This window comes from Rhodamnia argentea, chromosome 2 (assembly GCF_020921035.1).
Source record: "Rhodamnia argentea isolate NSW1041297 chromosome 2, ASM2092103v1, whole genome shotgun sequence".
Lineage (NCBI taxonomy): Eukaryota > Viridiplantae > Streptophyta > Magnoliopsida > Myrtales > Myrtaceae > Rhodamnia > Rhodamnia argentea.
In genome coordinates, this window is record NC_063151.1 from 28,845,888 (window position 1) to 28,870,475 (window position 24,588).

The following is a 24,588-nucleotide window of genomic DNA, read 5'->3' on the forward strand; positions in this document are numbered from 1 at the left end:
AGAGACCTGCAAGAAAATATCTAATTAATGATTCATCCATTTTTACATGAAATTCAAAGTGGTTACATCTATATCATGAAAATTTTCAAATAAGAACCTAAAATGCCATCACTTTCTCAAATAAAAACCCGAAATGCTAAAATTGTCTTAAAGAAAAACCTAATTGAAGAGTATTTTCATCTTTTAATATTTTGCCTTTCCCTTTCTCATTTCTTTTCCTTTCCTTTCCTTTTTTATCCTTCTTTTCATATCCCCTCCCCGGCCATGGACGGGCTCAAGCAAGACAAGGTTCGCCCTCGTCTGTGTCGATATCGAGCGGCCCTCACTTGTGTCCGTGTCAAGCGATCCTGCAGCTTTTACTCTTATTTGAAACAAAATCTATTTCAGCCCCTTACTTATAAAAATAAAAGTACTTCGAGCCCTTATTTAAAAATTTTCCAATATATTATTTGTTTGTCAAAATCGTTCATTTCGTGTTTCAATCGATTATCTCTCTTCAATTTTTCTAAAAAGATTTTATATTATATCATCACGTTTGCCAAATCAGCACTGCAAGCGCAAATCAAAGCGCTCCGATTGGCCACCGCAGCATTCGGTTTCGACCAAAGAAAGAAACACACTCAACACTCGGACAGTCAAATATAGTTAAACGACTACCAGTGGGATTTTTTTTTTTTTTGTGAAATGGACATTGGCCATTCTGAATTATAGCCCAGAATACAAAAGGCCGCTAGTGACATTATCCGTAATAAAAATCAAACATAATTTTTTTAATTTGTTAGTAAATGTTCTTTTTACTGTTTCATTTTGGTAAATCAGAGAGTAGATTAACAAAGGTATATGTTCGAAAATTTGCATAAACATCAGAACTATTGGTCCTTATTTTTAAACCGCTGACAAGTAACTCTTGCACGAAATATTCTGCTTTCCTTTCGTACGACAATCGCATTTACAAGTATCACATAACTTAGTAAATTCTAAGACATATTAAAATGTATAGAGCTGAAAAGGTAGATGTGTGTGTGTATGTATATATATTAGGTAAATACTTAGATATATCAATAACCATCTTCACACCATTAGTTAAGTTGCAATCCCTTCACCCTCTTTATTTTTATTTTTTATTTTATGAATGGACCAGAACGAAATCAATCATCAAAATTCAAAGACATAGTTTGTGAAGAAAAAATTCAAAGCGATATTGAACAAATGAAAAAAAGCTCAAAGACGAAGAAGGGAATCCCATGACAATTGTCACGAAAGCGTCCGACAATGCTACCCTACAATCACATCAAGGCATGCATGTACTACAACAGGCTATTGACCTAGGAACTACAAAGTACTTGAACAGTAATGCGGTTAGTCCTCGTACTTACTTTTTCCCCTTCCGACTTTTTATGTGCTTTGCTACCTTTGTTGTTCGGTTTTTCTCTCTCTTTTTCACGGATGCCATCTTGGCATATGCACCGTGGGATTCTCGGATGATGAGGCGCACATGGGGATCGTCCTTGGGCATCTTGCGCAGCATAATCCCTGCAGACTTGAGGTCTCCTGAAGCCAGAAGGGCTTGATACATCCTACGAATGTTCATAAAAGTACAGATGTCCACGTCAAGCTTGAAAAAGTCGCCCGATACAGGCGGTAACTAGTATGATAGCCCAGGATTAAACAATTTAAATCTGATTCACTTGAATGAGATGGATTAATGGGAGCTTGATAGAGCAATTGAAAATACCACCTCAAGAAACTCAGAATATTATAAGGGAGGTCAGCTGCTTGATATTCTTTCCAAATCAAGAGAGACTTATCCAGGTCTTTCGCACTGACACAAGCACTGAGAAGAACATCAAGAACCTTTCGCGAAGGGGCAAGGCCAAGATCATTCTTGATTACTTGAAGCAAGTCCAAGCCCATCTGCAGACGGGTTGTCTCTTCCGCAACGCCAAAGAACACCTGCATGAGTGCAGGAAGAAGATAGAGAGGCAATGATTGTTCCAGCACCCTTGTATGCATCACTCAAATTTGCATCCTTTCAAGCTAGCAGGCAATTGCTACGGATGACAAAGAAGGCCATTTCTGTATGTTACTCAAAATGACTCTACGGAGAGAGAGAGACGCTGGGAGATGGAGGGACAGGAAGAACAAAACCACTTATCCAGTTGACTCCAAAAGAATGATGCTCAAAAAGTACCCCAAGCATAAATAACCCTGAGCTTCTGACATATATGAGCTACGATTCTTGATTATCTTTTGCATTTCCAATCTCAGAAGCCAACTTCCAGAATGAAACTACTAAGAGATTTCAGCATAATAAAATAGAATAGGTTTGAACCTCATCAAAAACTGCTTCCATGGCCACTTCATCATTGCTAATAAAATCTTTGAGTTGCTTTAGCAAATCAACAGCAGCACTGAACCAGATAAAAAAATGGTTTAAGCAAATGTGTGCATCAATGACACACCCGAGAACCAAAAGATGTCAAATATGGACCTTAAATGATTGAATCGGACAGAATACAGGAGAACTCTGTAACATCCATCAAACCAGAACTGTCGATCAGTTAACTCCTCGACCAACTTTAGCAATCTACTCAGCTGTCCATCTGATTGAAGGTGCTCCTGCGAGATCATGAAACAATGTAATCACCTTTTCCTAGCACAACTACCTAGAACTGCCTTGTGAGACTTACAATCAGACTGATAACAGCTTTAGGCTCCAAACTGTAGCCATCCTGCTTGAATTTCTCATACATTTCAAGAGCATCACAGATTTGCCCATTTGACGCAAGAGATGAGACAAGTATGCTCCTCAGTTCATTTGATCCTGTCACGAGTACTCCCTCCTCTTTAAGTACCTGTCACAATAACATAAATCTTTCATATAAACCTAATATAAAGAACTATGCAACTTTTGCCGACAGTCCCAGAAAGGAAACATGTATTGATCAAAATTTAGATTTGAAATTATTGCGACACCTAAAATTCTAAAAAAAAGTAGGGAGAGAGGATTAACAAATTAGTTTTTTCTTTTGTTTTCCACTAAGAGTTCCCACACAGATTAGCTTAGCATCTTCTAAGGCGTAATGCTACAAACAAGACAACAAGGATGAAGAAACCACCAATCCACAAACAAGATATCAATGAAAAGTATACCCCCACAAAACGAAGGTAAAACAATATGCCAAGGATATACACACCCCTATCTTCAGTTAGCAGGTGAGACATACAGGATATCAATGGACTGTGTACAATGCATTTATTATATAACGACCAATTATTTGCCACCATTTTTAACTTTATCAATAGCAAAATTAGCACTTATTACCTTATTTGCATTAAATGTTAAATTGGAACGTCTAAAGATACAGAATGCTGGTATATCATAACGATTTCTCTTTCAGTGTTTTCCAGTTCAGGTGTGCATAGGACTACCGAATCTAGGAGTAGTGGGAGTCTTGCAGAAGAATTTTACTCCGCACAAAATTACCTTTTTTGCCTTCTCAAACTGCCCGCAAGCTGCATATGCACTAATAAGGGCCATGCAAATATACTTTGTTACTGGTAACCCACTGCGCTTGAATTCCATATAGTACTGCAAGCAGATGAGAAAAATTTCATGTAAGAAGCATCAACATACAGCTTCTGCGGAAAAGCATCTTTTAACATGTAACATAATGAAGCCACATGGATCAGAGCTTTCTAAATGACTTGAGGGAAAAAGGTGCTTCCACTATTCAGTTCCCCTCTCTTTATCCATCAATTGGTCCATGCATCGGAGAAAATAATATACTCCAGTACTTCCAACCCATGTATTACCTGAACAAAAAAAAAAAAAAGAAGGGCCAAATTCAATGAAAGACCTTGCATTGTGGGTTCTTGTACAACATCAGAAAAAATGTAATTCTTGACCTAAAATCATGAGAAATGGGACACGTTGTGTACTCATGACAAGATTAATTTAAAAAAAAAACAGTACAAGATAACTGACACGATATGCTCCAAAGCACGAACTCGTCTACGGTGGAAAAGCACGAACTTGTCTACGGTGGAAAATGAGTTATAGGGAAACATCAAGACGGATGTTATCAACAAAGTATACAATTCCATTTGTCTCAAGCATTGCTTACTAAATTAAGTAGCTTAAGTGGCATCTCCTGTACATAGACAAAACTTTAATGTACGGACAAATTTTTCACCCGCACCTACCTTTTGCTATGTATCATAGAAAACAACAAGCATGAATTGCGAAAAATCTGTTGACTACCCACCAGAGGTACGGATACAAAGTCACCTCATTGTGCCTGAAACCTAAAAGTCTTCCTAGTTAGCTTGTCATCCAAGCAACACGATCTTGTCGAAAAGAATGCCAAGAGGGAAAAGTTATTTTGTGCCATTAGTTTCACAGAAAACTTCACCATAAAACAACAAAAATGCACATCGGTTTGTGCATATAGACATACCTACTATTATAAAGCACACATTCACATACATGTATATGAGTTTTGTCGTATAACGCTCTCTTCTTTTGAGATCAAATTTAAATTAGAGTTAATCATCCCAAACGTTCTCTTCATCACTCGTTTTACAAGAAGCATGGTTAGTCTTTGCTTCTCGTAACAATCAGGTACTTCATTCTAGACAAGAGGTGATTGAAAACCATTTTACTCACATAAAATGGGGCCTTATTAAAGGGGTTACTCAGCAGATATAAAAATAATAGGTTGAAGTGGAGAATGTTCAGAATATTGTCTACCACGCTTAACCCCATCGTTGCTTTTCTTATCCACTGTTACATTTATTCCGGTACATATGCAGCATGAACATGCGTGTGCATGTGGTACCGTGTGCTTTCACCTTATGTACTGAAAGGCTTAAAGTAACGACTAAGATCTTATCCACAAAATTTTACAAGAAAAACTAAGAAAATTATGCATAACTCCACCCATTAGAACAGTATCAGGTTCCTTGCAAGTGAAAGGCCTTCCATGCATTTAAAGTTCATGAGGAGTTGAGAACAAGCATGGCTTTCACCAATGAAAGATTTCACAAAAATTTCATTTGAAACCTGGAAGACGTAATTATTAAACGTACATAAGGCTTATTAAAATGTAGGAATAAGCATGGCTTTCACCAATGAAAAATGTACAACAGTTTCCAGGAGCAAAATTACATGTATTAAAAGAAAAACTGCGACATCTATCAAGTAGGAGCCAAGCACAGAGAAAGGACATTAATACCTTATTTATATCCTCTTCTGTATTGCAATTACATATCAGATAGCTATAAGTCTGACTATCTGGCCTCACATGTGCCTTTTCCATTTGCTTTAGAACCATCAATGCACTGTGAGGGTCTCTCTGCAAATATCCATATTTTAGCTTTACTTTTTCAAATTCCTCAAGGCGTATGCCATCATGGCTCCAACAAGGAAGAAGAGAAATTTCTTGCAAATGCATTGTCCCTGTGAGTGTGTGTGCATGTGTTTTCAGACAGAGAGAGAGAGGGAGCTTACAAACCATACCTATGAATTTGACAGTACCTAAAACCAAAAATCATACCCTCAACAAATTAACTAGGAGTAACTAGTTTCTTTCACAGAAATGAGACGGTGAGAAAAGAAACAAAGTCGTCATTGACAAGGGAAGGCTGCGCAAATCATACTTAACAGTTATTACTTTAATCAACATTTAATGCCATATTTTTCTAAATCTGTAAGCCATTTCTCACATTAGTAGGGCTATTTCACTGGTTATAGGCACAAAAACCACTGGGCATCGTTCACCAATGAACTCTAATGGTTATCAGCTATGTTACCTAGACTTGGCTGCCAGTATCAGATAATACAAATCTACGAGTCCAACTTGCCTAGCCTCACACTTTAGGTTATGGGCGGTGGGCTGAAAAGGATAAAAAAATTACTAGCAAAAACCTATATAAAAAAACGGTCGATATTATGCAAAAATAACGAATTTTTGTTATTTGGGTGTCTTTTGCACTTATAATTTAGTCGCTGTATAAACTGTGCTGGCCTAGCTTTTAACATCTTAACTTTCTCCCTTCTTTTTGTTTAATGGCCCTGCAAAATGTTAATATGGGCCTCTCTTTTCCATAAACTTAATGGGTTTCCACATATTATTTTGGGCCATAGTATATAATTCAGCCAGAGCTCATATACAGAGGTCAAGACACAGCCCAACAGCAGCCAGTATTCCTCCTCTTCCTCACAAACTCGATCTAGGTTCGGGTTTTCCTTTAAGCTTTGCTAACACTTGCTCTCACTCGCTTTAGACATGATTGGAAAATTTTTAAATGCTCGTGAAGAATCAATAAAGCAGCTCAAGATTACAAGGAACTCACCTCACGATAGTATCCTCCCATTATAGCATTATACATACTAGCTGTAGGTGCCAAATTCATTTTCTGTGCATCCTCAAGCATGTTATAAGCAGAATCAAACTGCATGAAGCAATTCGAAAGTGAACTGACAGAAGATACAAACAGTAAACGACATTCATCAAGTAGTGTGGCGGTGAAGTAAACACGAGGAACTTACATCTCTCATTCTCACAGACAAATTTATCATACTTCTGAAGGTATCAGTATTTGGACTGAGATTGTGGCAATGCATCATTGAGTAGATTCGGTGCACCTTAAGGTTGAATAAGATAAAGAAAGGGCAGAAATCAAAAACACAGACCAAATGCAGCGGTAATAATTCCTAAAGCCAAACATGCATTATATTGAGATTTAATTCACCTCATTTAAAGACTTTTCAAGTATACAGAACTTTTGACCAAAAAAAAAAAAAAGGTATACAGAACTATTAGAGAGGCTACGTATACAAAATGGATTCTAAGATAAACAACTTACAGAGGAGAATTCATCAATCAAAGAGCACAAGAGCTTAGTGCAACTGGACAAATATAATGGAAAAGAAAAGACCCACTGAAAGTTACTGTCATCAAGAATTAAGAAGACACAATTAGGCTAACCAACTGCTGTTTCAACAGAAACCAGCCCATAGAATGACAAACACATAAAACATAAAAAGTGGGCCTCATTCTATGGGCTGGTTTCTGTTGAAACAGCAGTTGGTTAGCCCCATTTTATCCAGAAAGGTTTAACCTTTCAGACAGAAGGATGGGCCAAAAGTTTCTCCCAGCCAAACGGAAAGGGAATGAGGGTAGGGGGTTGTTGCTGTGTGGGGGGGGGTGGTGGGGGGTGTTGGGGTGGTTGACTTAAGATAAGTAGGCCCATATTACAGTCATCAATTCTAAATGCCACATGTCAAAATTTTAACGAGTTGATGTAGGAAGAAAACTACAAAACATGACATGCAGAAGAGACATAATAAATCAAATGTACCAAATTGAAGTCATGATTCTCGTCGCTAGCTCGTAGAATGGAATGTACTACCCCTATGGACAAGGTAAAACCAGCAGCACACATTTCTTCCACTATATCCAGAGCTGCGTGCACCTGCAGCCAAATAACATGAGCTGACAAACAGATTAGCGGTCAATAACAATATCATCATGAAATTAGGTATTATAATTAAGGCACACTTTATGTATCTATTTCAATGTCCTTCAAGTCCAATTATATGTAACAATCAATTGTACGTACCTTGAGTGAAGCACAACAATAATCTATGAGACCTTGATATGAAGTTGAAGAAGGTTTCACCTTCAGCTTCTCATGAAGACTATGGAACTTAGTAATGACATCCTCAACCTTAAAAGAAGTATAAAGAAATTAGTTGAAAAGTATATTATAATAACCAAATAAACACTGTCATCATATGCACAAGTAACTCACCAGGAAGGGCTTTAAGCTAAATGCACTGAATAAACTAAACTAATTTTTCAGACTGCAAAAGACGAATTCATGTACGTAAAACCTATATGCTAGAACACGATAGTATCGAAGTGGTTACAATAAGATTGTGGGAAAAAGATAAGTTCCTCTTAATCACTAGATTTAGAAGCCAATACACAAAAGAAATCTATTCATGTTTGCCTATACTCCTCCCGTAGTGGCATCATTAGAATACCTGATCAGAGCTATTATAATCTTTTTGATTTTTCATTTCAATAATTTATTTGCTGTACCAGCATAACAATTCACACAGGGTCCTGATTAAACTATGGATCTGCTCATGTGGCCAGTAAAACAGTAAAGCATCACGAGAATATCTTCCTGGTATGCACTGTACACCTGAATATTGCAAAGGAGACCTGTGGTCGAGATGAAGATCGTTAGGAACTCACCACCCATGTACTGACCAAGAAAAATGGGGGGAAAGGTGCTGGCAGAAACAACTGAATATCCTAGCCAGACTTTCTGTGGACAAATATTTTAAAACTTGCCCCTCATAGTCCAGCTCAAAGTTTACAATGGTCACTAAAATAAAGAAACACTCGAACATAAAAGTGAAAAAAAAAAAAAAATTACTCAAAGATGAAATATTGTGGAAATGTTTGGCAGATATAAATCGAATCAAACATTTCCCAAAAACTCAGAACAGGCATGCACTCATAGGCATGCATGCACAAGCACATGCATGTAAATTCTCATAAGTTTTAGCATAAAGAGGTGGTACGGACCTAAAACCCATAAAAAGTTATTTGGCAACATACCCCATGATAAATATTATGCAAATATTTATACTCAACTCAACCAAAGCATGACCATAGATGATATACCCTATGTTACACGGACACGGGACACGGCATGCCGACACGTGAATTCTCAAAAAATAGAAAATTCCAACATGCTGGGACACGTTTTATATTATATATATTTATATATACATGATAAATTATCTTTTTTATAATTTCAACAATAATACATCATGATGCCGAAACTATTATTAATCTCCTCCTTAGAAAGGTCTCACAGAATATATCATGTGTAGGCAAAGCAAAACAATACCTTGCGCAACGACAAAATCAAGCGGAATCAAATCTCGGTAAAATTGCCACATGCGGCACAAGAACCGAGTATGTTATAAAAAGCAATTCAAGAAACGGTGGAATAAAAAAATCATAGAACAGTAAAATTAAGTGGGGGAGAGAGATGGGCGTACGCAATTCGCAAGCCAAGATGAAAGGCGGGTGAAATTGAGAAGATCCAAAACCCCCGTTTGGAACAGAGGCGCGAGCAAAGGAGTGATACCTTGAGGTGGCGCAGCGAGAGTAGAGGCGTGAATAGAGGCTAGCGATTGAGGCGGCGAGCCGAGGCACGAGCGGAAGCTAGTCGATAGTCGCGAGAGGGAGAGGGAGAGGGAGAGGCGGGCGTGAGCAGAGGCCGGCGATGGGAGTCGGCGACGGCGGCGAGGCGCGAGAGGCAGAGGCCGGTCGACACCCGACAATCGCGAGAGGGAGGGGGAGAGGTGAGTCGGGCGACCGTGAGGGATGAGTTAGAAATTAGGTCAAACTTGGGCATTTTGTCTATTTTAACGTCGGACACGAGATATTTTAACGTCGGACACGTGTGTCCGTGTAGTTGACCTCGAGTCCGGACTCGGACACGTGTTCAACGTGTGTCCGAGAAGAGTCCGGCGGTGTCCCAGCGTGTTGGACACATGTCCGAGTCCGACAAGTGTTCGACATGGAAAAAAATTGCAAAACTGCGAGTCCTTGTAACATAGGATATACCATCAAAAGGGATGGATATTAAGAATTTATACATATTGGCAAAGTCGAGCAGCCCCAAACCTAAAATCTTAACTTGTGAACCCATAAATTCGGAGCTCTCGATCTTAACGAGTATAACATTGAACTACTATGGGGATGTTCATCAGTCTTCGTTGATTTTAACTTGCAAATTGAGAACCATTTCCATCTGGTTTCAAATGTCTGTTCCTTTCTAATTCAAATCTTTAGAGAGAATGATTATGTAATTGTCTCTACAACATCCATCTTTTGTCTAATATCTGTAGCAGTAACATTCATATCAAAAAGCATATAACGGTAAGTCATACGGATCATCACGGCATATTGAGAAATTTACCAAAAGTGGGTGCCTCCATGAGCGTGCCATTTAAATAAATTCAAAGAAATTTTTTCTAGAGCACATATCCCCTATTTAAATGAGTCGCCCAGCTATTGGGCGGGGGGCCAAGCATATGGGGGTTGTGGGTTTGGGGGGAAGGAGGGAGAGAATGGAACCCAAAAAATTAATTACTAAATTAAACAAATAAAACAGTGCTGGCACACTTGGAATACCAAACGAAGTCTGTGCGAGCAAAAAGATAGCTAGGAGACAGAGGTGCTTCTAAGAATAATGGACCCAAGGAATTACCAGTAACATTCATGAGAATCCTCACCGATAAATTTGGCATATAAGCAACATAATCAAAAATGAACTTTGTCACATGCTCCGCTCTATCATCTGCAGCATATTGTTCAAACCATCAATTCTAGAAATAGTTCTCACTTGCAAAGAAATATACTGTTTAAGAAAATATTAGTCGTTCACTATTGCCCACAGAACCCAAGAGTTGCTCTGAACAAAAGTTTGCAATACCAAACTGTAATATAATATTGAAGGATCATCTACTGATTCCAGCCATATCTTTGAATGACCTGGAATAGTGACCGACTTAAAACCATTGAATTAACTTTTATTGTTTCTATTCGACACCAGAGTCTCTGAAACTGCTTGTCCAAAGATGTTAGGAAAGGACAATGTAAAAGTGGACAGAACTGAAATAGTTTATTAATCCAGCAATATATAATAAGCTCCATTAACCACACCTAATTAGGTACCTAAAAATAAGGTAAATTTGTAAATAAAGGCTTATCGTACACAAAGTACGAGAGCACAAACTTACGATGGTCTTTAAGCGCCAGAAGGAATTGTTCTGCAAGGAAATCCTTCTTTAACTTTCCCAAAGAGGTAAAGATGCTTGTTAGACACTCCAAAGATGATATATTCCGGATGTCTAAGACTTCTAAAAAATGCAAGAGCTCCTCTCGATCACTTCCACATAAAGCTAACAAGTAGTTTCCTGTAACAAGAAATAAGAAAAAAGCTGGTGACGAATCAAGATCACCAAATCAAAGGAAGTGAACATGTACAGCCTGAACCTATTGATATTAGAAGCAATAAAATTAGCAAGCAGCGGTAATATAGATAATTGTTGGGAAGACAGCATCTACAAAAAAGATGTTCAATATTAAAGGCAAATATCTCTTGCGATGGAACCTCACTATTATGTCAGTGGGGCAATATTAAACATATCTTTCTTTGTCTTTAAATCACTGAGACACATTTCCAATTTTCCTTTGCAGAAAGTTATGATTTTGTGTTAGGCAAGACTCCTTTCATGAGTAATATATTTTCATAGCCTTACATATATGCCTCACAGCAGGGTTAGCAAATTTGTTCAGAAGATCTTATGGATCAGGGTTGAGCAATGATAATTGATGAATAAGTTATGACCAAGAGAAAATAAGAACATATTACTTCTAAAGTAACTCTGCGCTAATATATGAGGCATCATCCTTGAATGGACCAGATTACTCATCATCCCACTTACAACAAATGCAAATTTAATTAACCTAATGGACCAAGAAAGAGAAAATCGCTGTTCCTAAGTTTGCATCTCTTAATTTCTCTTTCACCACGTGTTATGCCACAAGAATTTACAGTTCTATATCATTCTTGTCACATTACAAAACTGTAAGGTTTGGTTGCAAAAGGAACATGACATTGACCAAGCCATCCATTATTGAGCAATAAAAAACTTACTATATTGCTATAATGACACAACCCAATGCAACAAGCCTAATCAAGAAATCTAGCAAATGTATTAACAAAAGAGCCAAAAGGCTTACCTGCTAAGTCATATTTGTCTTCTCCATCATGACCTGTTACATGGTTAAAGAGTTCTCGGATCTTTTCTTCTTGATCAGTTCTAACATAAAGCAGCATCTCATAATAACCAACCCTTGATATAGAGCTGGGATTATCATCTTTGATGAGTCTACCAAAGAAATGGAACTCTTCTACCATCTCCATGTCAATCAAGTACATCAGAAATGGACCATAAGTATCCTCCTCTATTGGGAACCCTTGCTCCCTCATTGATTTGAATAGCCTAAAAGCCTTATGAATCTCTTGCAAGGCAACCTCCTCCTCATCACTTCCCCTAGCCTTCTCTATGCAAATAGCTATCAGTGAATTGTATTCTTTTACTCCGGTTTCATGTCCCAATTTACCAAATACCTGCAACGTAGCTTCGGTTCCTAGCACCTGTGCACACATCTTGACCAAACGGTCATATCGCCGCACCAGAGTATTTTTGAAGATCCATCTTTGCTTTCTTTCACGTAAAGCTTCCTTGTGAAATAACGCTTTTGTCCGAGACATATCCGCAAACAATGGTTTACTCAATACTACCTCTAGAGACTTCAGGTTACAATCTTCTGAATCAGGTGAATCAATGGAAGAATCACCTAAGAAAGATAATGCAAACGTACGAGCCGCATAAATTTATCTAACTAGATTGTTTTCAATAATAACAGTGGCAGTAATCAGCTTTATCAAGAAAGATAAAAGAGAACTATTCATACGATATCCTGGTACAGTCCAGATAGTGATATGCAGAAGAAGTTAGTGCTTTTCTTAAATAAAAAGGCAAAAGCAGATGTCATCATTATAAAAATGAAGCAACAGTTTAAATGAATTACGGAGTATTAAGCAAGTAACACTTCTGAAAGCCTAATTGATAAGCATAAAAGAACGTCTTCTTGGCACCACGACCAATCTCAAAATTCTGAATTTTTATTTATCTACTACAGATAGAAACTACAAATGCAAGCCGAACTAGATCCAAAATAATAATTAATCATAGCGAAATCAATGAACACATACTGCGGAGGACATGTTTTATCTCGTTCGACATCTCGTTTGACAGCTGCTTCCCCGGCAAAGCATCTGAGGAATACCATCACGTAACAATCAACCCAAAAGGTGAACAAACCCCCCCAAAAAAAAAAAAGCAACTAAAAGGGACTACAGGTTCAGCTATCCTCTGTCACTGGTAAAAAATCAAGAGTAACTAAAGCACGCTAATCAGACACTGAACTATAAAACCTTCCAGCGTCAAGCAACACAACCTTTAAGTTAAGGGGTGCCCTTGGCCATGAACCTCCTTTGCCTTTTTTATTCAACCAACTCTTCTACTTACCGCAAAAAAAATAAAAATAAAAAAAGTAAGAGGCTTTAATTTGCATCATTATAAAAGAGCTCAACTTTCAGTTAGATCACGACAATCCAGTCTTTGTAACAGACTATTCAGATATCTCGCGCTAGCTTATTCTCCTATTCGCATAATGCCTGATATAATCCCAGCCTCCAGACGCAAACAACCACCCTTAGATCATTCCGAGGAAACCTAAGCGCAAGCTATACTCCATCTCCACGACGTCGTACGCTTCCGAGCAACCAAAACAACCAACTTACCAAATGGTTCGGCTGCGTCCACCTCCGTTCTGGAGACGGACTTGCTCCGCGTTAGCTTCGGAGTGAACCTGTCGGAGAGCGAATGCCGCGCGGCAGGGCTTTCCGAGAGCCTTCGGAGAGTGTCGGTGATGGTGGAGGACGTGGATGGAGACGACGAAGACAAAGAGTCGTCGATTGAAGAGAGGACGTCCTTGAGAGACGCGTCCTTGGCAGAGGCGGCGACTTTGTTGGCAGATTTCACAGCTGATCGAAATAGCGCGCTCAATTTGAGGGAGGAGGAAGAGGACATTTGAGCTGCAAGCTCCTCCTCCGTCTTCGGCTTCGACAATTCCAGACCGTCAAGAGGGTTTTGAGAGGTTTTACGTTGTGCACATTTCGCTTTGCTGCGCTTCTCGTCCTCCGTTTTCTACTGTGCAAGCTACAATGAAGCCGTATCAGGAACGAAGAATGCTGAGGCTGAAATGACGCCGTTTCAGGTGGATCACTTCGCTCCTTTCCCAATTGGGGGTGTTCCATTTCGACTCGTGGGCCTGAAGAGCCCAAACCTCCTTGGTGGGCCGGGTCAAGTCCAGCCCGATTTGGAAGGAAATGGTCCGCACTCAACTTCAAAGCTTCTCTACCCTAGATAGACCTTGAAGCAAAAGATCTGCAAGAAGATTCATAAAAAACCTGAGGACCAATAAAAAATTGGAAAAAAAAAGAAAAAGAATTGACCCTAAAGAGTTGGCTCTAGGTAAGGGACATCGGACGGGTCAGGTGTGGGACTCGACGTCGCGAGTCCAACACTTTTTTTTTTGCGGAATGTTACTAATTTCTTTTGGTGCACCTTCTCGGGTGAAAACCGTGACTTAATTAGGTCTTGAGTTAGTAAGAATTCATAGATCTCAAGAATTTAGTGGGACTATGTCCAATTCACCCTATCATGAAAAAAAAAATAGACTTATGCTTATTTAGCAAGGTAAAATTTAGTTTTCCATTAATATATTAACTTATTTTCTAAGTTTGGAATTTTAGTTTTCCCTTGCTATATCATCTTATTTGGTGGATGAAATTTACAAACCTCGAAACAAATATGTTTTGTGAAACTTCCAAATCAAAATTTTTGGATCACGATATGCCATGGAATTGATATTTCACATACCAAATGACCTAATCAGAACTTTCACATGAAGAAAACATGTCCAAATTCCGTGATAGATTCGTTGTTTTTCCCTTGAGATCTTCTTCAGGAACCTCATCCTCCAGTTCTATCTTTTGTTTTGCAAGTTAGAAGCCCTAAATTCTCTCTCACTTCACTTATTCAAGAAATCCTTCCAGCAATTGCTACACAAAATCCGCAACCGATACTAAAGTTGAAATCAACGTCTGTCTGCATACATAACATGAATGTCGTCCACAAACGCCATACAAAGCTGATCGATCCATGCGTTCGATGACGATGACGATGCTGGCAATGTCTATAGAAGAGAGAAAGAGTTAAATGCAGAGAAGTGATTGGTCTCCACATGCCTCGGATCCAGACTCCACTCCAGAGAAACCTTATCTGAAAATCCACGTCAAGTACAATAATGAACTCAAATCTCCGAGCTACTACAGAAGAAAACAAAACTTGTCCGCGTGCGCAATCTGGCATTCGTCGGGCTTGCCCGGCAGCAGTTGGAAGCATGCTGTATGGCGACCAAGTACTGAGGGTTTCGACCCCAGATGTCATTACCGCCCCTTGGGCCTCCGACCTTTCAAAAACAAAGAAATACCTTTCGGACAGGAACAAAAAGCAGCTTTCCCCGAGGAATTATTACCCAACAGCGACGCTCGATTCGCTATTTCGAGCTGATTATACGTCGAAACAGCGCGTTCCATGTAAGACCGCCGAAGAACATACAACATTTCATTTCAACCCCACGTTTACTTGGTTAGGACTCTGATTGAATCTGGCCCCTGTACAACGCCCGTTTACATGTGGTTCAAGAGAACTTTTTGGCTTTTAGGGCATGTCTGGTTCTGCAGCATATGTTGTCCTTAGGGGGACCCTGAAACAGATGAAGTGTGTACGACGACAGACGTGGCTCGATGGAGATACTTCACTTCACATGGGTTTTGTCTGCAAGATACTGGGCAAAATCTATCTCAAGCTCGGAAGGGGATACTTCTTCCTCTCGCGCTATTATTGCAGTCTTTTTCTTCATCCACTTCAGGTCCTGCTATGCGTGCACGTGACCTGGGAGATCGAGTTCGATGAGATGATGGAGGGGATAGTACTGGGGCTATAGACCATCCTTTCATGTGTGGAGCAACATCAAAATGACCACATCAATGTAAAGAGCATACAAGACCCATTTACAACCGAAGATGCGAGAATCAAACTTGTATAAATGAGCTTGAACTATGCTAGTCTGTCTTACATCAGGAAGACCTAGGCTAAAATTCCACGTAACTTTCTTAGACGTAAGATTGTTTGCACTTGATCGATATAGATGACGTGAAATTTGCATCGGAGTAACACATGCCTAAGCCACATAGGTCGATGTTCTCTTTAATATATAGAAAAAGAAGGGAGAGAGTGAGTCGCGTTTGTGCTCTATCAGGCGCGCCATCATCCATGAGAGAAGAGGACGAAGACAGTTCACAGCACAATTAAGAGGTACCAATTGGAGTGCAGTCAAATCCACCATACCTGACCAACTCCAAAAGAGAACAAAGCCAAGAAAAGATGGCACGTAGCGTCTCTCCATGTAAATTGGAAGAGAGGTACAAGATTCGATTGACAAAGAACCAGAACCACCAACTTCCCTGACCCCAAACTCATGTAAAACACACACAGCAACAAACAAAATTCTCTCTGACATAGGGAGAGAGGGCATGTGAGCTTGAACTCGCAAGCAAAATTACCACCTATACGCAACCATGTATATCTGTATACGAATATATGTTTACAGCGGTGTAGTATACCCTCACTGAATTAGGAACCGAGAGAGGCCGACTTTGTCACCGGTGGCCTGAACATCCCGGTGAACTTGCACCGTGTATTCTTCGAAGCTAAAGCTTCTATAGAGGGCTGGCTTGAGGGGGCTCTCGATCGAAGTGTGGTTGAAGGGGCAATAGAAAAACGCCATTGAGAACCTTTCCACTTCTTGGCTGGCCATCACTCGGTGCTTCACGCTCTTGTACACGCCGTTGCTCCAAGCCTGCACCACAGGAAATCTTCCAATGGTGATTAATGAAAAAACAATAGTTACTTTTTATGCCACTGTTACGGGAGAGTTCCGCTATTGTAAATCACGGGCATGATCTTGAATATGGGCTATCGTTGAAAGGTTAGCCCTAGTCACTTTGAGAATGTCAAAATTCTAGTTATAATTAACTGAAAACGGAGTAGCTTTGAGATTCTGAGAGACATGTGCACGGGAGTGTTTTATGAACCACCAAAGTTGAGCCCGTTTCGCCGCCAGGAAATGACCTAGTGATTGGGGTGGGAGCGTGGGTGACCAAGCTACGGATGGAGATCCTCTGCATATTTCATTTTACCATCTTGACCTAATGTCACAATTTCATTGTATCTGTCTCATCAATAATGCCGCAAAACCAGTCTAACCACACAAATTGTGACGGATTAAAGGGATTAATAATCACACAATGCGCCGGGGCGCCTGGAGAATGTTCCTAGTTACAGAAACCCACACTCAAGCATATAATATGTGTGTGTGAGACATAAGCTTCATTCAAAGGATGATCATATAAAGCAGTCCATTCTAAAGGGCAAGCTTATGCGTTTGTACTTTGAATGACCTGTACTTGCCTCAAATAAGTCGCCAATGTTGACGAGGAGAGCATTCGGATTAGGGTTAACACTAACCCATCTCCCACCTTCCATCAGCTGCAACCCTCCAACCTTGTCTTGACACAAGACCGTGAGGAAATCAGTGTCCGTGTGAGGCATCAATCCGAATACTTGGGAAGCAAGTGGGCACAGAGGATATCTGTTCATCCGAAGGAAGCAAGTACTCGACATGCAATTCTCTTCAAAGTAATCGGTGCCTTTGACGCCCAAACCCTCGGCTAGAATTACGGCGATCGATGCCGCGAGATTAGCAAGAGCCATCCCATAGGTCTCCATGGTGACTCTGAAAGAGAGAGAGTATCGTGCGCCTGTTAGCGAGCATCAAAGGGTGATGTAGTAAACAGAACCTAGCGGTCATAACACATGACAATAATCTTTGTTTGCAAGGACCAAGGACTTGCATCTGTTTCCTTTATTTCTCGACATATAATCGACTGGTTTAATAAAATGGTCTTTGTGCAAATGTTCTATTTTTTTTTTCCGCCATTACAGCATGGTTAATGCTCCTGATGTCGTTCAAGCTCTATTACAACAATCTGTGAAGCTGAAGAGATTGGATCGTTCATTTGTATATGTAAATTTCGATAGCATAGATCTGATGTTGAATCTCATGGACTAAGAAGGATGTTTGGCCCCTCTATACCAACTTGAAATTGGGAAGATAGTCCTCCTGATGTTTCCTGTAACTCTAAATAATCTATTAGCAACCTTACTGTTGCCAATCATGTATCTATTGTTTCTGTTCGTTGATGAGTCTAATTCATGCTGAAGTGTTCTCATAATACTTAAGTCACAAAGCATAATGACATGGTAACATGGCTCTTGTCAACTTACATAATTACTACAAGCACAACCAACTATCGCCTAGTGAATAAGACTAATATCGTCATGAATAATTATGTGCATGGACCAAAGTACGTTGTGTGAGTAGGATCATAAGAAAGATGACAGCAAATTGAAGTAAATCAAACAGTTTCTCTTTCTTTGGCAGATGGTAATTATGCTAAGATTTGCTCTGTCTGATTTGTTCCTTCCTCTTCAGTCTTTGACGTATATGGTGCCTGAAATAATTGGCAAAAAGACTTTCTAGCGCAAGACCCACGTGAAGAACACCGTCCATGGCGTGATATCCATGTGGCGCATTGATGAGTTTTGAAAGAGAACAAAATATGTGGAGGGCAAGAAAAGTGCACAAACTTTGGTTGGTATTTGCATGGAGATTCCACAATTGTATGTCCGGACAAGGATGGGTCTCTTTGTCTTTAGGAAAAATCGTGTGTCTGAGACTTTACGTGGTCGGATTGAAAGGCAAAAGATCGCAACCATCTACACCGAAATCTATTGAACGATTGGGGTCTATTACATTTCAATCTGACGCGAAGAATTATTAGGGTTCGGGCCTTTTTGAGGACCATATAATCGTCCCGTGCATAGCACCTCAATGGGGAAAAAGCCCCCCCACAATGCTTTTGGATTCCCTTAAGAGAAAGAGGAAAAGACTAGCACGTGCACGTCATAGAAAGATGTTTGCGCACAAAAACAAAGTGAAATTTTTGAAATTGTAGAACAGACTTGATTAACCCCATAACTTCATCTTCATGCATGTTTCTTAAGTGAGAATCGATTATGTAACTGTTTTTGGGTAACTATAAAACTAACGGTATGTTGGAGCCACAAAAAGTAAATAATAATTATGTCGATTGTAATATATTTTTCTCTCGGAATGCTACCGACGACCCACGATTGTTAACATTGTGGAACATGAAATCAAAATTCAAATGGAAATCAACTTGACTCAAACTAGTTCTCAATCACCACAATCTTGACGAAACACCTATTAGAAGGAAAATTGTCTAAAACAGTTCTAAACTTATTACACTTTTACCAATTTAGTCATGAACCTTTTAATTTTGTCAATTGAATCATAAACCTTTTCACATTATGGTAATTGAGTCCACCCGATTAATTTTGACAAGAAACCGCTGATGTGGATGCCAATCGTCTTATGTGGCGGGGCCAACGTTGACGTGGGCAATTCTTGATGATATTTTAATATATTTTTGATTTATTTATTTTCGATTGTCCTTCTTTAATTTTTCCTTTGTCCTTTTTCCTTTTTCCCTTTGTCGACCACTACCGAGCCTCGTTGATGGCTGGCGAAGGTCACCTGCCTCAAGCAATGGCCACCTTTGCCGTCCTCGAGTGAGGGACGCTCGGGCCTAGGCTAGTGAGGGTCACCCTCGTCGGCCCCTCTTGCCGATTTCGTGAAGGGCTACCCTCACTTGAGGTATATGACCTTCATCAGTCATTGACAGGCTTGGTGGAGGGAAAAAGAAACAAGAAAAAGAAAAGAAAAACAGAAAAGTAAAGAAGGAATACAAAAACAATTAATAAAAAATATTCGAAAAAAAAAACATTGTTAAAGAAATTGTCCACATTAGAGCCTGTTGTAGGACGGTCGGTATCCACATCGGTGATTTTCGGCTAAAATGGATCGAATGGACTTAATTGATAAATCGTGAAAATGTTTAAAACTCAATTGGCAAAATTAAAAGGTTTAGAATTGAATTGGCAAAAGTAGAATAGGTTTAGGATTTTTTGAACAATTTTCTCCTATATATACTATGTATGTGTCGCCCATATCCTTTTTAAGTGATGGTTCCCATTCTATTTTCATCACCTTGCATCTCCTCTTCAAAACTCGATTTAGATTTTGAAATTATGCGACTAATCATCTACATGGATATCTTATCAAATCCATGGTGGTGCAAACAAATAATTCCACGAGTAGCTAGGTCAACCTTTTCTGTTTGGCCACTACAGGTAGGTCAACTTCAATTAACGGTAAATTACATTACTTTTTTAATCTTTATATTCTTGCTGGTAAATATTCCCATTCTTACGTTGTTGAGATTTTCCTTAACGTGAAATGGATGACAAGACGCAACTCAGCAATTTGATATAAACAACAAAATATATTGAAAACATATTATTTATTTATGTTTAAACTGAATTGCGGGATATTTTACGATTATTTTTTATGTACACCCGTGTTTAATTTAACCTTCGAAATTAATCTCATTTGATTTAAAATTTCAAAGGCATTAGACTTTAAGTGTAATTCTACATTTAAGTACTCCGACTGCTATAAGTGGCCATAGAGAATCGCTCTATAAAGAAATGGAAGATTAACGCATTGTGTGTCTAAACAGATATCCCATACCTGAAATTCTCATTCCCTTTCATTCTTGAGATGCTTGCAAGAGGTATATGGAAGGCTTCTGACCAGGGAAGCTGCTTCAAGCAAGTGGCCTGCGGGTTTGCCCAACGGTAACTCTTGGTTGGCGAAGACGACGACGGCGACGGCAAATTCAAGAAACTGAGTTCAGCCTTCTTCTGAAATGGCAACCTGAAGAGCTTTGTCTGCTCATGCTTCATGCTCTCCAATGTCTCTGTTGGGACCCCATGATTCACTATTTGAAAGAAACCCCATTTTCCGGCAGCTTCCACGATGTCCTGCTTGCACTTTGCTCTCGCAACTGATGACCCTCGAATTTTTAGATGGCTCAGGTCAATGAGAGGTAACTCACAGTGCTCAATAAGCATGAGTTGCGATTGTTGTTGTCGGTCACCATTTTCGTCACCTAATTTGTCAGATTTGTTCTTCAAAAGGGTCTTGTAGTTCTCCTGAAATGGTGGCTCAAAATCCATGATGATGGCTTCTTCTTGTTCTTGGAGCTTCGATTACATAATTAACACGACCCAGATCGTCCTCCTAATCAACTTTCTTTTGCTTCTTAGTTGGAGCATTCCACTTGTCACTTCATAAATGCAATCTCCCTGTTTCCTAATTTCATGCAGCAAAATCAATTGATATATTTAATCAGTCTCTAGAACTGGATTCTTCCAAAACTTACTCCTAGCTAATATCAATGCATGAAGTTCCACACAAAAATACATGCTTCTCTATCTCCTGAGTCTCAGAGAAACATGATTTTCCATTGTTTGTTATATTCTTTAGTTCCTGAGGCTTATCATACCAAGCCGATATCAACGTAAGAACGGAAATTCTTTATTGATCACTCATCTAGTTGTAATATGAAAAACTACTACCCAATCAAGACCCAGGAGAACATAAGCTCCATTTCTGAGGGCTCCATCCATGTGCTTTTTACCTGGGATTTTTAAGTCTACACTAAGCGCTGAAAGAAACATGGATGTGCTTCATATTCATCCTGATTGTTGAGCTTTTGACAGCTATTTCATTTGCCATTGTTGCAAGGAAAAACAAAATTTTAAACTCCAGTGAAGATTTAATACGATGGACAAGAAATTGTTTCCTTCTCGTGTTTGAGTTTCACCAATTTGTTGAATTTCTCTCACTGTTCCTACAGAGTTTTTTTTTTTTTGGTAAGGAGTTCCTACACAGTTTATTTATGTAGTGTAGAGTGATTAATCTAATACACATTGCCATTAATCCGACAATGGATGTATTCTACCACGGTTTTACACATTCTCCTTGGGATGCTAAGGCAACAAAGAAATATACATTACTTTTTCAGAAGAAGAAAGAAAACTAATGATGCATTAACTGCGTTGAGTTCTGCACCGAGACCATAGACAATGTTCTCTATTTAATCCTTTCCCCTCTCTTATTTTTTTTCCAAATTGCATTTAGAATGTCTTGGAGCAGCTAACTATCACTAAAAGCTAGAAGAACAAACGAGAATGCCAGTGAAGAATATAATTGTCTTCCTTTTTGTATGGATATGTATTAATCTCGTTTTCTTGCTTGTCAAAGAAAAAGAAGAGTAAAAACTAATTAATTAGAAGAGAAAATCCTGGATTTTGTAAAATCATTATCCATGCATGGTCTCAAATGTGCCATGCAACTACAAAAGAACTTGGCCATGAGAAATCAGTGGGGAAACCTGAAGAGAATTCAGGTTTTTTTCTGGTTGCATATGGAAAACAACTTTTTCACATGGATTTACCAATGATGAGCAAATAGGAAGTACAAGCGGGTAAATCAACTAAATCGATTTATACAGATGTCATCAGAAGACACTATGTGTAAAGTTACCTATTGTCCAACACTATATGTTAATTGAGATTCCGTATGTTAACAACTTAAAAAATAGAGAAGGAGAGAGAGAAGTGTTCTTGGGAGAGTAATACAAACTGTTTGATTACCTTTGTTGTTAGGGCAAAGAAGGGTTGCTCTTCACTAAATTCTGTTGTGTGCCCTTATAGTTCTCCAAGTACTGAAGTGCACCAGTCGCCATTAAAGGAGCCCAAAGAGTAGCTCTCACCTTCCTGTGAACTTAAGCGACTAACCAGAATGTGAAGGAGATCAAAGAAATTAAAGGCTAGGGTTTTGGGAGAGGAAGGTCTGTGACTAGTGAGTTCAGCATCTCTAGATGATTCAGAGAAGACTAGGGTTTTGGGACTTAACGGAAGAGAGGGAGAGGGAGAGGGCGAGGGAGAGATAGAGATATTCAGACACGTACCCATGTAAGGCTTTAAGGTGGGCATTCTATTTAAATTTACAAAGGCTAATCATATAAATAAGGGTTTGGGATGAGAGTTGTGGATTAAGAATCTATGGTTGAAGCAGAGAACACGCGTTTAAAGATGGCAACAGATGATTATACATGGTGGTGGAGGAAGGAGGTGGTCGTGGACTTTGTGAAGACATTGGGATTTTATTGCTAAAAGGTGAAGTTTTGAAGAGGGTGTCCCATAGCTATATTTATCTCCATTATATATATATTAAGGGGTTCAAGTGACATTACCGACATGACACATTTACCCTAAACTTTTTTTGTGACACCAAAAACCTCAAATTTATACCCATGTAACAAATTTACACCGATTATTTTTTTATGTCACCAAGGATCCCAAATTTATACCCTTATGACGCATTTACCTCAAATTTGGAGGTAAATGTGCTGCATAGATACAAGTTTTAAGGTTTTTGATAAAGTTTGGGATAAATGTGTCATATGGACAAAAAATTATAGGTTTTTGTGTCACAAAAAAAAAGTTTAGAGTAAATATGTCACAATGAGCATAATTTAAGAATTTTGATGGCTTCTTCCCAAAAAAAAAAAAAAACTATTAAGGTCTTCGCACCACATTTTCAATTTATTTGAGTCACACACGCATATGTAGAATATCCTTTGTCTGAGTCTCAGCTCTCCAAATATTCCGATCAATCATCACTTGTCCACGTTCCAATAGAGAGTCCTGAAAAGAGCTACTTTTTGATTGAAGGCGACCCTTGAAGAACGAAGAGATGGAATCCCCAACTTGTTTTACTTAGCTCCATGTTTCTACATTAAAAAATTGGAGATTGTGTGCAAATTTTGCTGCTCTTAAGAGCCAAATGTAACATCTGCTCACTGATTATGGTTCAACTTTAATTCTTTACTTCACCAAAGAGCTGGCCTCCTTTTCAACATTTAAAACTTCTTTTGAGGAATCATCACATCACAATGAGCAAATAACATCGGACCCATAAATAAAACAAAAAATAAATAGTGGCCAATGAAATCATGCAGTACCGACTGTAGAGATTATTAAATGAAAGATAAAGGTAAGTTTCGGGGAAAGCCACATGCGGTCGGAGAGGGTGAGAGCAAAAGTGTGTGCTTCAGGAAGCCTCCAGCAATGAGAGCTTTAGAATAAAGGAAGCCACAAAAGACGAGCTTTAAAGTGAGAGGCAATCCAACCAAGGTACCCAAGAAGAATCGTGAGCTCTCAACACCAACTATGATTTTTTCATTATATATATTGTAATAGCCGTGTTTCATTCTGTTCCTTGAATTGTGTGAAGTGTTTGTTGTTTCACTTTCAAATTGTCTCCATCAAATTGGTATCAAAGTATCTTTAAAAGAGTATCAATCAAAGTTTTTCTCAACATTTAGATCAATGGTCACACCCTATCTAAGTTAGAGTACATCAACTGAAATGGGCTCTCTCTCTTAATCCAATCCCTTTAAAACCTCTTTGGGCAAAACCAAAACCATCTAACATTGTTTTCAAGTCAATTTCTCGCAAATATGCATACCAATGCTATTGGTTGAGAGGTAATTGCGGGAGCTTTTCGGAAGAAAATGCTTAGACTTATTAAATATATACATTTATATACATAAATATATATATGTATATAATGTCGACTTTAATCTAGGTTTTCGTGTTGAAGCCATCGTGTATTGAATGTTATAACATGGATTGTGATTTCTGAGGTAAAATTATTATACTTGTAATTCAAA

The 24,588-nt window shown here is 38.9% G+C and overlaps 2 protein-coding genes across 3 annotated transcripts; both read right to left on the bottom strand.

Annotated features, from left to right (window-relative positions):
* Positions 1–1,157: 1,157 nt before the first annotated feature.
* LOC115735594 (pentatricopeptide repeat-containing protein At4g04790, mitochondrial-like) lies at positions 1,158–13,904 on the bottom strand. The gene is made up of 16 exons (XM_030666916.2): positions 13,474–13,904; positions 12,883–12,945; positions 11,844–12,464; positions 10,838–11,014; positions 10,331–10,395; positions 7,627–7,734; positions 7,366–7,479; positions 6,554–6,649; positions 6,358–6,456; positions 5,238–5,357; positions 3,488–3,592; positions 2,691–2,855; positions 2,492–2,619; positions 2,333–2,411; positions 1,739–1,953; positions 1,158–1,577 (listed from the first exon to the last, which is right to left on the bottom strand). Exons 1-16 carry the CDS (start codon positions 13,760–13,762, stop codon positions 1,373–1,375), a joined length of 2,649 nt encoding a protein of 882 aa, XP_030522776.1. The 5' UTR covers positions 13,763–13,904; the 3' UTR covers positions 1,158–1,372.
* A 2,221-nt stretch (positions 13,905–16,125) lies between these two features.
* LOC115736163 (gibberellin 2-beta-dioxygenase 8-like) lies at positions 16,126–22,949 on the bottom strand. Of its 2 annotated transcripts, none has more exons than XM_030667709.2 (4): positions 22,505–22,949; positions 20,535–21,158; positions 17,327–17,594; positions 16,126–16,658 (listed from the first exon to the last, which is right to left on the bottom strand). In XM_030667709.2, the coding sequence occupies exons 2-4, from the start codon at positions 21,020–21,022 to the stop codon at positions 16,425–16,427; spliced, it is 990 nt and encodes a 329-aa protein (XP_030523569.1). In that variant the 5' UTR covers positions 21,023–21,158; positions 22,505–22,949; the 3' UTR covers positions 16,126–16,424. The 2 variants fall into 2 exon arrangements, with proteins under 2 accessions (XP_030523569.1, XP_030523564.1); XM_030667704.2 differs by having other exon boundaries at positions 17,270–17,594.
* Positions 22,950–24,588: the final 1,639 nt, after the last annotated feature.

Coding starts and splice junctions, on each gene's coding strand:
- LOC115735594 (XM_030666916.2), bottom strand. CDS start 13,762: ATGTCCTCTTCCTCCTCCCTCAAATTGAGCGCGCTATTTCGATCAGCT. Junction 11,015..11,843: donor AGACAAATATGACTTAGCAG/GTAAGCCTTTTG, acceptor TTCTTGTTACAG/GAAACTACTTGTTAGCTTTA. Junction 1,578..1,738: donor AATATTCTGAGTTTCTTGAG/GTGGTATTTTCA, acceptor GAACATTCGTAG/GATGTATCAAGCCCTTCTGG.
- LOC115736163 (XM_030667704.2), bottom strand. CDS start 21,022: ATGGATTTTGAGCCACCATTTCAGGAGAACTACAAGACCCTTTTGAAG. Junction 17,595..20,534: donor AAAGGGAATGAGAATTTCAG/GTATGGGATATC, acceptor TCTCTCTTTCAG/AGTCACCATGGAGACCTATG. Junction 16,659..17,269: donor ACATTGGCGACTTATTTGAG/GCAAGTACAGGT, acceptor CCTGTGGTGCAG/GCTTGGAGCAACGGCGTGTA.